Here is a 14,356-nt window from a genome sequence, read left to right on the forward strand (position 1 = left end):
TTCAATTAAAATAAAAAGTAATGATTTCACAACAACCCTATGATAATAGCTTCAGTCCGGCTCCCACAAAGAAATATAACTTCAATTAAAATAAAATAAAAATATTCATCACAAAACCACCCCACAATAATCATAAATGCTGAAATACTGTCATTATTTCACATAGTACCAGTTTTTCTGTAACTATGTTATGTTTTCCTGTGCAGGGGGAAGACAACCAGGTTCAATATTCATTTATTTCTCTGCATTAGCTGTTCTTTGTTGTTAAGCTCAGGCCTCATGACAATAATGTAGCATTTAGGAGAAAATATACATCCCAGTAACCCTGCACTGGAAGCCAAGATGGAGAAAATCTCCACAGCCACCATGTATTTTCCTCTTGTGCTCAGGTAAGTTGGAACAAAAGAGAGCCAAACACTGCAAAAGACCAACAAACTGAAAGTGATGAACTTGGCTTCATTAAAACTGTCAGGTAACTTCCTGGCTAGGAAAGCTACAGTGAAGCTGAGAATGGCTAGGAAGCCCATGTAGCCCAAGACACAATAAAACATGATGCTTGAGCCTTCATTACATAGCAAAACAATTTCTTCAGTCATTGAGTCTGTGTCCACATCTGGGAATGGTGGAAAGGTTCCCAACCACAGAATACAAATCCCTACTTGAGTACTGGAGGAGGAGATGACTATGGAATAAGCCAAGCGTTTACCAATCCATTTCCTCATCCTGGATCCTGGTTTAGTAGCCATGAATGCCAAAACCACAGAGATGGTTTTGGCCAAGATGCTAGAAAGGGCTACAGAGAAGACAATACCAAAAGCAGTTTGTCGCAGAAGACAGGTCACCTCATTAGGCCTTCCAAGAAACAACAAAGAACAGAGGAAACACAAGAGGAGGGAGATGAGAAGAATGTAGGTGAGGCTTCTATTGTTGGCCTTGACTATGGCAGTGTTCCGGCATTTAATGAAGATGACAAGCACTAGAACTGTGGTCAGAGACAACAAAACAGCAAAGGAAATTAGAACAATGCCCAAAGTGTCATCAAAAGCCAGGACGTTTGGAATCTTAGGAATGCATCGATCCTGATCTTTGTTTGGATATTGATCATTTGGACAAGTGACACAAGTTTCCATGTCTGGGGGGAAAATGAAATTTAATTCAATGAAAATAGTTCTCAAGCTTTTTCAAGAGTCCACCTAACATAGATTCACCATAGGTTACAAAACCTTCTGAACAATTGGCTTCCAAAAAGGGAACACCAGCCATCAAATAAGTGTGTGTGTGTGTGTGTGTGTGTGTGTGTGTGTGTGTGTGTGTGTATATATATGTGTGTGTATTTGTGTACTCGCTCTTGACCCCCTTCTCCCCTTCTTAGAATAATAACTGCTGTGCAGTGAAAAGAGAGATTCACTGCAAATGATATCCATTATCGGGGAAGCTAGATAATTTTGCAACATGAGCAAAAATAATAAATATTACTAATGAAAGGTCCTATATTTCTAAAAAGGTAAAGATAAAGGACCCCTGGCAGTTAAGTCCAGTCATGGACGACTCTGGGGTTCCGGCGCTCATCTCACTTTACTGGCCAAGGGAGCCGGTGTTTGTCTGCAGACAGTTTTTCTGGGTCATGTGGCCAGCATGACAAAACTGCTTCTGGCGAAACCAGAGTAGTGCACGGAAATGCCGTTTACCTTCCCACCGGAGAGGTACCTATTTATCTACTTGCACTTTTTGGCAGGCTTTCGAACTGCTATGTTGGCAGTAACTGGGACCGAGCAACGGGAGCTCACCCCGCCGCGGGGATTCGAACCGCCAACCTTCTGATCGGCAAGCCCAAAAGGCTCAGTGGTTTACACCACAGCACCACCCACATCCCTTTCTATATTTCTAAGGAGACACAAATCCACCAGATAAATGTGAGGAGGGGAGTATGTTTGGGGGTTCTCAATGCTTCATTGAAGAAGCCCATAACAGGTCTTCTGCTTTAAAAGTTTTTTTTTTCACACTAGCAAAAAAATAACAAACAATATTAATGGAATGTTCTACATTTTCCAGACAATAGATAATGCCATTATTACTCCAGTGTTACTCAGAAATGTTTTTACCTGTGTTTCTATTATATTAAAAGTTCCGATAATATTAACAAGAGTGTTCCATATAAAGCTTATCTATATGAACAATAAGAACCATACAATGGTATCTCTACTGACGAATAACTCTACTTACGAATGGAGCTCCGTCCGCCATCTTGGATGCGGTTTTAGATAGGATTTTTTTCTACTTACGAATTTTTAGATAGGGTTGCTTCGACTTACGAATTGTTTCTCCCAATGCATTCCTATGGGATTCAACTTAATTTTTTTTTTCGACTTACAAATGTGCATTCGGAACGCATTAAATTCGTAAGTAGAGGTACCACTGTATATTATCCCATGATTTGAATTTTGGGGGGGGGGGCACCCAAAGTTAATATCAGCTAACTTGCAAAACAGTAAATCCTACCAATCTCATTTGAAAACATCCCATCTTGACATGGAGCACAATCATAACAGCAAAATTTCTCCCCCTCCTTTTTTAACTTCCGGTAACCAGGATGGCAGTTGTCATTACATACTGAAAGGGGTGGCACCTATCCAAAGGGAAAGGTTATTATTAAGAAAATGCCTGGGAAATTGATCTTAAATCAGTAAGAATCACCAGTAAATAGGAGTGTAAATGATATGGAATAACATATCCATATGAGCACAGGTTCAATATTCACTGGATGAAATACTGATTATGTCAGACATCTTAAACACTAAAGTTAGAATTTCTGTACTGAGCCCAGCAAGCACTAGAAAATGTTATACATCTGATGTAATGTCATTAACTCATTTAGAGACCCTATGATTCTCCATATTTTGTTGAATTAGCATTCCTATCGGCCAAAGTTTTCCATCTGAAGGGCCAAATGTTTCCATGAATTACATATAACCTGCACTTAGCTGTCTTAGCATAGTTAGGATGGCTCTCTTATACAGGGCACAAAATCACTGTCATGCCAAGGAGGCCTCTAACAAGACTCAGACAAGCTCGGTCGTGGGGGAGTTCTGGGCACCACAGTTCAAGAAGGATACTGACAAGCTGGAACGTGTCCAGAGGAGGGCAACCAAAATGGTCAAAGGCCTGGAAACGATGCCTTATGAGGAATGGCTTAGGGAGCTGGGTATGTTTAGCCTGGAGAAGAGAGGGTTAAGGGGTGATATGATAGCCATGTTCAAATATATAAAAGGATGTCATATAGAGGAGGGAGAAAGGTTGTTTTCTGCTGCTCCAGAGAAGCGGATATGGAGCAATGGATTCAAACTACAAGAAAGAAGATTCCACCTAAACATTAGGAAGAACTTCCTGACAGTAAGAGCTGTTCAGCAGTGGAATTTGCTACCATGGAGTGTGGTGGAGTCTCCTTCTTTGGAGGTCTTTAAGCGGAGGCTTGACAGCCATCTGTCAGGAATGCTTTGATGGTGTTTCCTGCTTGGCAGTGGGTTGGTCTGGATGGCCCTTGTGGTCTCTTCCAACTCTATGATTCTATAAGTTATGTGATGTCTAACTGATTTCAATGACAAGTCTAGCAGCAGGGCCTCTGGTTTCAGCTATTACAGGGCAGAACATTTCTTCAGGGAAGGGACTGGTCTGCCTTCTATAATGACTTTTAAACATGATTGTATCCAGTTTGCTTACTACTTGAAGGGTTCCAGTCATCTTATGTATTTTCTTCCGGATTAACTCAAAGATGATAAATGCAGATGGATTGTACCAGGAAAGAGAATGAAGATGAAGATGCCTGGGTTAAAATATGGCTGGAGCTTCCTATAAATACCATTGTGGCCATAATCCAGGAGGCGTTGCTGAAGGTAGTGTTTTTCTGGTACTGGACTCTGGTTGAGCTTTTCCGCATCACCTCTTCAACGTCATCCCTTTGATGGCGGAGCTACAACCTTCTACATTTATGGGGAAACCTTATACATTTATAGTGGACATATCACAAGCTTACTGGGGATTGACAAAGTATATTTGATGTTATTCCTAGTATTACTGTTTAGCCATGTTATTGTTTGATCATGAATATTGCTACTTGAGAGGTAGTATGGCTCTTTCCCTACCTGAGTCAAGTTCCAGTGCCATTTGATTCTGTCCTCATTAATGGAAAACTCTTTGCCCGGAGGAGCCTGAGGATCCAGCTTCCCCACTTTGACCCTGATGTAGGATCCATTTGGGAAGGTCACCAAGTTTCTAATATCAAATCCACCTACTAATTCCCCATGTTTGTTAAATGAAATTTCATCTCCGGCACTGTTGTTGAAAGACATCATCTGAAGGGATGAGTGGAGCTAGAGAGAGAGAGAGTTTTAAAGTACAAAAAGCATAGTAATATTATCATTAAAATATGAAATCACAACAGCTTTTGGTAGCAGATATGGGAAGAGAGTGGCAAATAATCAAACCAGTGAAAATTCAGGATTTGAATGTGCTGCCCAATATATTTAGGGAGGAAAACTAAGACTATTACCACTACGAGAGGCAAGAAGTCTTCCTCTAGAAAATTTAATTCTTGTTGAATTGAGGAGGGGAAAAGGAACACAAGCTTGGGTGAGATAAATGCAAGAAGGCAAGAAGATAAGGTAAAAAACATGTCATGGTTCACATTGCTAAAATCACAAAGAGCAACAGTAAAACATTATTTAAATAGTTGAGTTGCAAGAATTTGGCTACAGAGGTGCTTGGATTCTTTGCTCTGAAGGAAATAGTGGAGCTAGAGAAAGAAAGAGAGATTAAAAGTCTGTAAAGAATTGTAATATTATCATTAAGGTTATTCAAGCAGCTTTCCTAGATAGATTTGCATGCTTTTTCTCTGTTGTGAGGAATTCACAACAAAGCGTAATCTGCTTTTGGTAGCAGATATGGGAAGAGAGTGGTAAATCATCAAATAAGTGGAAATGCAGGATTTAAATGTGTTAGAGGAGAAAACTCAGACTATTGGCATTGCTTGAAGCAAGAAGGCTTTCTGTAGAAAAGTGAATTCCTTTTGAAATGAGCAGGGGGAAAGGAACAAAAATTTGGTAAAATAAATGCAAGCAGGCAATAAGTGCACTGTGCATGTTGCTAAAAACATAAAGAGCAGCAGCAAAACATAGTTGAGTAGCAAGAATCTTGCTAAGGAGGTGCTTGGACTCTTGCATGACAAATGAGTCAAACGTGTGTTAAAAGAAAATAAGGAGATTGCAGGGAAACTGAATTATTTTTTCCCAGGAATCTACACAGTTGAAGACATGGGGCAAATCCCTGTGCCTGAGCTGCCCTCAGCACGAAGTACGTTTGAGGAACTGAGGGGAATAGTACTGACCTGAAATGAAGTCCAAGGCTTTATTGACAAAATAAAAATTGACAAATTACCTGCCCTGGATGGCATCTACCTGAGTTATTTAAGAGCTCATATATGAATATGCTGAACTGCTAATTAAAATATCTAACTTCTCCCTAAGATCAGGCTCCATGCTTGAGGATAGCCCAATATAACACCATCTTTTTGAAAAAGGGATCCAGGGAAATCCTGGAGATTACAGGCTGATTAGCTTAATCAGAACCTGCATGGAAACTACAACTAATCCGGAATGCGGCAGCTAGACTGGTGACTGGGAGCGGCTGCCGAGACCATATAACACCGGTCTTGAAAGACCTACATTGGTTCCAGTATGTTTCCGAGCACAATTCAAAGTGTTGGTGTTGACCTTTAAAGACCTAAACGGCCTCGGCCCAGTATACTTGAAGGAGCATCTCCACCCCCATCATTATGCCTGGACACTGAGGTCCAGCGCCGAGGGCCTTCTGGCGGTTCCCTCACTGAGAGAAGCAAAGCTACAGGGAACCAGGCAGAGGGCCTTCTTGGTAGTGGTGCCCGCCCTATGGAATGCCCTCCCATCAGAGGTCAAAGAGATAAACAACTACCTGACATTTAGAAAACCTCTGAAGGCAGCCCTATTTAGGGAAGCTTTTAATGTTTGATGGATTTCTGTATTTTAATATTTTGTTGGAAGCCGCCCAGAGTGGCTGGGGGAACCCGGCCAGATGGGCGGGGTATAAATAAATAAATAAATAAATAAATATTATTATTATTATTTAATCTGTGACATTTTATTGTATTTTGTTCTTTGTTGGAGGCCGCCCAGAGTGGCTGGGGGGACCCAGCTGGATGTGTGGGGTACAAATAATAAATTAATAATAATAATTAATAATGGTTTCTGAAAGAGTAAGCCCTGCTTTACTCATCTGCTACAATTCTTTGTAAGTGTTACCAAGCATATAGATATGATCCAGTTATTATTTATTGAATTGTAGGTCACTTGGGTTTTTACAAAACGTTGACTCAAAGCATTTTACAATATAGTACAAAAATTAAAAGCAGTGCAAAGCTGAAATGGAGCACATCCAAAACTCTCCAAGTTATAGGTCCAAAACCTGACTGGGAAGAAACATTTTTCCTGGTGCCCAAAGGGAGCCAGTAATGCCTCCATGGGAACAGCATTCCATAGTCTGGGAGTCACCAATGAAAAATTTTATTCTCTGTACCTGAAATAGCGCTTCATCTCAGCCACCCACAAACAATGGCAGAGACTCCTAGGTCTCTCCCGGGAACTTTCCTTTCTTCTGCCATTCTCCCAACCTGGGGTTGCTTCACTTCTCGGACTCTCATTGAGGGGCCCTTCCATTATCAATCTGCTGCTTTCATGTGGGTGCAGTCCTTGGCTCCCAATGGCATCCCAGAAGGGGACACATCAGAGCAATAACTGCAAGTAAACTGGATGCTTTACAAAAGGGAGTATTACCTTCCATGTTTCCACATTCCAAGGATATGGTCGGCCCCCGGTCTCAATTATTCTGTAGCTGGCTCTGGATGAGTATGTGATATGTAAGGCATGTGCCAGAGAACGGACAGCATTATAGATAGCATAGCTTTGGCCAGTCATACTCATGGCAAAATAAGGGGCAGGAAGGCTCTCCAGCATCTCCTCTCCTGTACATATGGTGTCTATTGGCTCCATATCGTTTGGAAATTTACAGCTGAATGCTTGTTTCCAAAATTCCTTGATAAAACCATCTTTCTTTTTCCAAGAGGGGTGTACATTCTGAAGAAACTCTTTAAAGCCGCCCGGTTGACTTGAATGAATTGCAAAGGATAAAGCACCATGAAGCCCTTCCATATCCATATCCAATATCTTTAGAAGGGTACATGATGTGAATTCAATTTGGGCTGTTGTAATCCACACTTTTGCTGCAGATACCATCTCCGGATATTCAGGATGCAGTTCTTGAAAAAATCTAGTTCCTGCTATAGCATATGGCAACCATGAAATAGAAGAGGTTTCTCCATATATAATAATCACATCAGCTTTGCTTACCGCAAAAGCTGGCAAATATTTCTGTGTTTCTGCGACCTTTTGTAGATCAAGGACTTTATGCAAATCTTTACGAATTTGACGTATGAATGCCGAACAGATTTTATTCCGCAGAAGCATTGGCTCTATGGTCTGCAAAAAATGATCTCCACCTTCATCATCTATAGCCATCAGACCTACCCACTTCCACCTGAAATACACAAGTAACTCAAGAATTCCTTGATACTGAAGGGCTTCATTGGGGGCCATGCGATAAAATGAAGGGAACTCCAACTGATCATTCAATTCTGGTTGAAATGAGCCATATGAAATCTAAAACAAACAAACAAACAAAAGGACACCATTTCAATGTTGGAGAAGGAGTTCAGTATTTTATTTAAAACCTTGGCACATATCCATCTTTCTTAAGCTGAAATTCCCCCTTCAAAAAAAAGCATGTAGGAACAAGAGCATGAAACAGAAAGACAGAATGACTACCATTTCCCGCATTCAATGCAAAACTCAACACTCTTACCCATTGATACAGATTGTAACAGCTGATAGTCCCTCCTGACCATAAAACTCATTGCATTTTGATATATAGCATACACAAGTGCTGGATGCAAGTAACACAGCCTTCTTAGACTCAGGTCTTCAGGTCCCACACTGCTGGTGGAATCACATTTGCCTGGGTTCTGGCCTGTGAGATCAGCAGGCAAAACGTTTCTGTCAGGTTCCATGAAAGAGCATCAGCAATGCTACCAGTAGCACCTTAGAGACCAACTAAGTTTGTCATAGGTATGAGCTTTCGTGTGCATGCACACTTCTCACACGAAAGCTCATACCTATGACAAACTTAGTTGGTCTCTAAGGTGCTACTGGAAGGAATTTTTTTTTTACTGCGTCAGACCAACATGGCTACCTACCTGCATCAGCAATGCTATCTTTCATAAATGAGTTACAGGTAGGTAGCCATGTTGGTCTCACGTAGTCAAAAAAAAAAAAAGAATCCTTCCAGTAGCACCTTAGAGACCAACTAAGTTTGCCATTGGTGTGAGCTTTCATGCACATGAAAGTTCATACCAATGGCAAACTTAGTTGGTCTCTAAGGTGCCACTGGAAGGATTTTTTTAATTTTATTTTTCATAAATGAAATATGCTATAATAAAGGAAGAGAATGATCAACAAAGGAATGCCCCAGCTGCATGAACCAGGGGTTTCTGTGAGGGAGAGAATTAATAACAGTAGGCTGACAGTAAACACAAAATGTGCATTAAAATTCATAAGTGTGTCAGTCAAGCATCAAATTGAATCAATGGGGGGGGGACCCTCAAGGAAGCTTACATCCCCGGTTGGTCTCTCCAGAACTGAAGCAGGAATCTACTCCCCAACAACAAATTATTACCAAATATAACACCAAAGAAATGCAGTATGGCTTTCATCTGACTTAGCCTAAAGTTTCATTTTTTAAATGCATTCTCTCCAAAAAGAAACCCAACCAAAATTCTGCAAGAAAGAGAACCAGGCTGTGAAATCATCTTGCATGTAAATGGAAAGCCACGACAGCCAACGCTTACATGTATACCTCACAAAGTCAAAGCCAGGAGCTGTCATTCTCCAAGTACAATTAGATAGATGATGATAGATAGATAGATGATAGATAGATAGATAGATAGATAGATAGATAGATAGATAGATAGATGATAGATAGATAGATGATAGATGGATGGGACCCAGGTGGCGCTGTGGGTTAAACCACAGTCTAGGGCTTGCTGATCAGAAGGTCGGCGGTTCGAATCCCTGCAACGGGGTGAGCTCCCGTTGCTCGGTCCCAGCTCCTGCCCACCTAGCAGTTCGAAAGCACATCAAAGTGCAAGTAGATAAATAGGGACCGCTCCAGCAGGAAGGTAAACGGCATTTCCATGCGCTGCTCTGGTTCGCCAGAAGCAGTTTTGTCATGCTGGCCACATGACCCGGAAGCTGTCTGCAGACAAACGCTGGCTCCCTCGGCCTATAGAGCAAGATGAGCGCCGCAACCCCAGAGTCGGACACGACTGGACCTGATGGTCAGGGGCCCCTTTACCTTTTTAGATAGATAGATAGATAGATAGATAGATAGATAGATAGATAGATATAGATGATGGATAGAGATGATCGATGATAGATAGATAGATAGATAGATAGATAGATAGATAGATAGATAGATGATAGATAGATAGATAGATAGATAGATGATAGAGATAGATAGATGATAGACAGACAGACAGACAGACAGATGATAGATCAATAGATAGATAGATGATAGATGATAGATAGATAGATAGATAGATAGATAGATGATAGATAGATGATAGATAGATAGATAGATAGATAGATAGATAGATAGACAGAATATTACTATGTTCTGTATAGGCCACCTACTTCATTGTGCCAGAGGACAGGATAATAACAAGAAAAAATACAGACTTCACTTTTTGTGTCACCAAATTCGTACATAAAAATTGAAAATTGCCATTGTTTGGATAATCAAATTCTACCTGTGGAATCTTGTAAAGACCTAAGATATCTGCCATTGTTGAGGAGGTCTCAGCGGTCAGTCCCCCGATGACTCCTATTACATTTTCCTGGATGCCACATTTGTAGTTGGGCACAAAATTATGTGAGTTAAACAGCAGATCCTGAGTGTTGTGGTAGGTCATCTTTGGGTCATCGTAGCTGTCATAGATGTGGAACCCCAGAGTGACATTGGACAAGATATTGGGATTCTTATTGATCTCTTCAACAGCGAACACCAAGGCTAGGATATGCTGGTAGAACTTTGTCACCACTCTGCAAATGAAGGGACTTGCAATTTCATTGGAAAATTAAAGTAAATTATTTTAACACTGTTTGCATCTAGATCCAAGAGCTGAAAGTGCCCAGCTATAAAGAGGGGTCACAGCCAGGAAAGTTAGTCATTAGCTAAATCCCGTTGGCAAGAAAACAGCTATGTTATGGTTATTAGACTTGTGTATGATATAATTCTGTTTGTAGTACTGATTTCTTTATTAAGTTGTTTTATAGCATAAATCATTTTTTAAAAACCCTGTTTCTTTGAAGGATGCTTTAATTAATTAATATCTATGATCCAGTATTTCCATTTGTGATTATTATTATTATTAAAATTTACATTCTTCATGTAGTGTTGGAGAAGTTTCCAACACAGTGAGATTGGAGTTCTACTCATGGACTGTCACTTCAAAAAATTGTTCTCCAATGGTTCTCCAACCTTCTGGAAAAGATATTGAGGGTAATGCAAATGAGAGGAGGAGAAAGTTCCATTGTACAAGTGGGAATGTGCATTGATTTTCACCCTGTGTTATCTTTACACAGCTTGGCATTCCTAGCTAGAAAGCCATTTAGGAATGAAAGCATGAAATTTATTCCTATGGGAACACTGATGATCTTGGATTTCATGGTTTCTTCCTGAAAAGACTGCAGTCAACCACCAAAAGAGAGACAAAGAAAGAAGGGATTTGTCTGATTTCTCCAGATCTATGAATTGTTTGATCTCTCCTCCTCTGTCATTCATCAGATCTTGTTCCCTCCTTCCCTGCATGGCTTTCTGTCTGAAAATGGCTGTCATCAACCAGCAAAGAGGAAGGAAGGAAGGAAGGAAGGAAGGGGGCAAATGCTGGCTGTTCAGATATCTGTATCTGCAGAATGTATAGAGAAGTTTGGACATAATTCTTTACATTCGAATCAGAGAATTTACACAGAGTGCAGGCAGATAATTATAATGGGAACTGTGTGTAGTCTTTTTCGAATAAATCAAGGAAACATGAATTCAAAGAAACATGCAGTCAACTATACAAACATAAAGAACCACTAACACATGCACACACCACAGTTTTGTAGAAGGAAACAATTCCTTACAAAGGGAATTCATTCAGTTCTGGGGAAGGTTGCTCTTTGCACACCATGTTTGGAAGCAGAAGGAAGAAAATCACCATCCTGATGGCAAGCTTCCATCCACACATGAAATCTCCCCTGTCTCTCAGTTTACCATATTATTACTGCTATTGATCTGATCTGAGCAAGATAGTTTGAGTGGCAGCTGGCTCTGCCAACACTCAACTCAAAGGGACATCTTATCCTTAACCACAACAATTTCACAAAAGCGTACATTGAATGACAATTAAGATACACAATTTGAAACTTCAGCACTACAATGAAATGCTGGCTGTTCAGATATCTGACTCTGCAGAGTATATAGAGAAGTTTGGACATAATTCTTTACAGTCAGATCTGTAAATTTACACAGAGCGCATGCAGATAACGGGACCTGTGTGTAGTTTGTTTGTTTTTCCAGTGGAAAAACAAAACATGAAACAGGCAGTCAACTATAGAAACATAAAGAGAGAGGGGGGGGGGAAGAGGGAGAGAAGCAAGTTTTGTAGAAGGAAACAATTCCTTACAGAGGTTCCTCAATCAGTTCTGGGGAAGGTTGCTTCGTGAATAAAACTTTCTGGATACTGTAATGCATAAGAGATGTCATCCCACCAATGAGGAGATCGCCTGGCTCATACCACTCATGTGGAACATGTACAGGTTTCTTTCTGGTGCAGCTAATACTATGCACTTTGCACACCATGTTTGGAAGCAGAAGGAGAAAAATCACCATCCTAATTGTAGCTTTCCGTCCACACATGAAATCTCCTGTGCCTCTCAGTTTACCATATCATTCCTGCTATTGACCTCATTTGAGCAAGATGGTTTTATTAGCAGCTGACTCTCCCAACACACTACTCAAAGGGACTCCTATCCACCTCAACCTTAACCTCAACAATATCACATAAGCATACCTTGAATGCCAATTAAACTACATCAATCTGAAATGTGAGCTTTACAATGTAAGAGGTGAAACTGGTCAAAAATGCACAGCCCTAACTCTCTCTATTCCCTACCCGGAGCAGTCTATGGAACACTGGGGAACTTATAATCATTTCAGACTTTCCAACTGAATGTTTTCCTCTTCTGGGAAGCCACTGGAGCTTTGGTTGATTGAATTGATTATACTGATTTAGATAATTGCAGGGGAAATAATAACTTCTGCAATGTTCTTGCCTGCTGAAAATATGGTTTCTTTGAATGAAACATATTTGTTACATCACAGAGTTGGAAGGGAACTTTAAGGTTCCCTCTGGGAATGGGGGTTATTGTTTTGTCACAACTTGCCTATTGCAGTTTGGGGCAGGTCGACAAATGTTTTCAATGCAATAAATGAACAATGAAATGAAGCTTGGGAAGCTTAACACAGGTCCCACCAAATGTGACATGGGTTTCAAACAGAAATTCTCTTCTTGTAGAACAGACAATTTCAAATAGCATTACAGTGGTACCTCACAAGATTAATGCCCTGCAAGATGATTTTTTCGCAAGACGAATGCGTCTTGCGATCTGATGGTGACTCGCAAGACGAATTCGTTTTGCGAAAAATTCGTCTTGCAAATCGCAGCTTCCCATAGGAATGCATTGAAATTTAATTAATGCATTCCTATGGGCAAAAAAATAAATAAATTCAATGCATTCCTATGGGAAACCGTGATTTGCAAGACAATTTTTTCGCAAGACGAATTGACTCGCGGAATGAATTAAATTCGCCTTGCGAGGCACCACTGTATTAGTGTTATTACTACTATTTTAATTTATTACTAAAAGTGTATTATGGGATTTGAAGAACGCTTCAGAATCTATTATAGACAGTAAACTGTCATCTATGACCACTGCATCTGCACCTTGTAATGGAGCTCCAATCTCATGTCTTTATTGTCTGGCTCTCCCTCTGCTAATAGCCTTTAACCTCTGCAACTTACTTAGTAGCCCAGCCAATTCGCTGCTGGGATGTGAATAGGGATGTGAGGTTTTTGGAAGGGGTAAATAACAAAGCAATTGAAAGAAACAAAAAGAAACACATTCAGTTGAATGCAGTCGATATGTGTTCCCAATTTATTTACTAATTTATTGACTTTCATCACAAAACAATCAAAGGACAGGTAACAACAGGGCACCACTATCCATAAAACCAATCAATGCAATTAAGCAGATTTTTTTTAAAAAAATCATAGCATATTGAGGAAATATTAAGCACGTATCTTATCCACATTGTGTGAATAGGAACACACTGTATTGTAACTTAATGTTGGTGTTGGCCAGATATTGAGCCACTGGTTAGTTATAAAGATACGTCAACTTGTCTCATGGTTACAACATTGCAGCTTCTAGTCTAATTTCTTCTATTTATTCCAGAGCTCTGACATCAACTGTAATTCTCTGAAAAACTCTGCCACAGTAATATACATGTTTTCTGTTGTGTATTGAGTCAAAGGATTTTATATCTGTATTATTATTGTCTGTATTGCATTAGGATAAAGTAACTGCCTTTTGGTTCCAGAGGGTACAGCTACTATTGGTTCATTTAAGCTGCTGTATTTGGATCCTCTGTCTTATTGGTTTCCTCCAAAAGGCAGCACTGTGATTGCCTGATATTGTTCCCTCCAAAATGTATCCCTTTCTAGCTAGTCCCCTGTCCCTATAAATGTAGCCTTCCTGCCCTCACAGTCAGTCTTGTTCACTTTAATAAAGAGCTGTTACTAGAGAACTGTCTCCAGCATATTATGTCAAGAGAGCTGAAATCACAAACCCCACGTCACAACATTTTCTATCCCTGCTTCCAACTTCTTGGCCAATCAAGGAACAAAGAGTATACAGTATCCTGTTAACATTTTAGCCTCATGGTGAGAATTGCATCCATTTTCATGGGTTTTTTTCCCTTTTTAAAATCACTATGCAAAACCACAGAACAAAAAGTGTTTTAATCATTTACATAGACCCTATTTATTTACACATCTCTGATTATTATGTGTAGAATACAAAGAAAAAAATGGAAGCATAAACTCTCCTATTAT

At 40.1% G+C, this 14,356-nt stretch overlaps 1 protein-coding gene across 1 annotated transcript; it reads right to left on the minus strand.

The window, feature by feature from the left end:
- Positions 1-230: 230 nt before the first annotated feature.
- On the minus strand, positions 231-11,371 carry LOC118078223 (vomeronasal type-2 receptor 26-like). Its single transcript, XM_060281303.1, has 6 exons — positions 11,325-11,371; positions 9,947-10,238; positions 6,861-7,742; positions 4,140-4,367; positions 2,488-2,626; positions 231-1,132 (listed from the first exon to the last, which is right to left on the minus strand). The coding sequence occupies exons 1-6, from the start codon at positions 11,369-11,371 to the stop codon at positions 231-233; spliced, it is 2,490 nt and encodes an 829-aa protein (XP_060137286.1).
- Positions 11,372-14,356: the final 2,985 nt, after the last annotated feature.

Source organism: Zootoca vivipara, chromosome 13 (genome assembly GCF_963506605.1).
Source record: "Zootoca vivipara chromosome 13, rZooViv1.1, whole genome shotgun sequence".
Classification (NCBI taxonomy): Eukaryota; Metazoa; Chordata; class Lepidosauria; order Squamata; family Lacertidae; genus Zootoca; species Zootoca vivipara.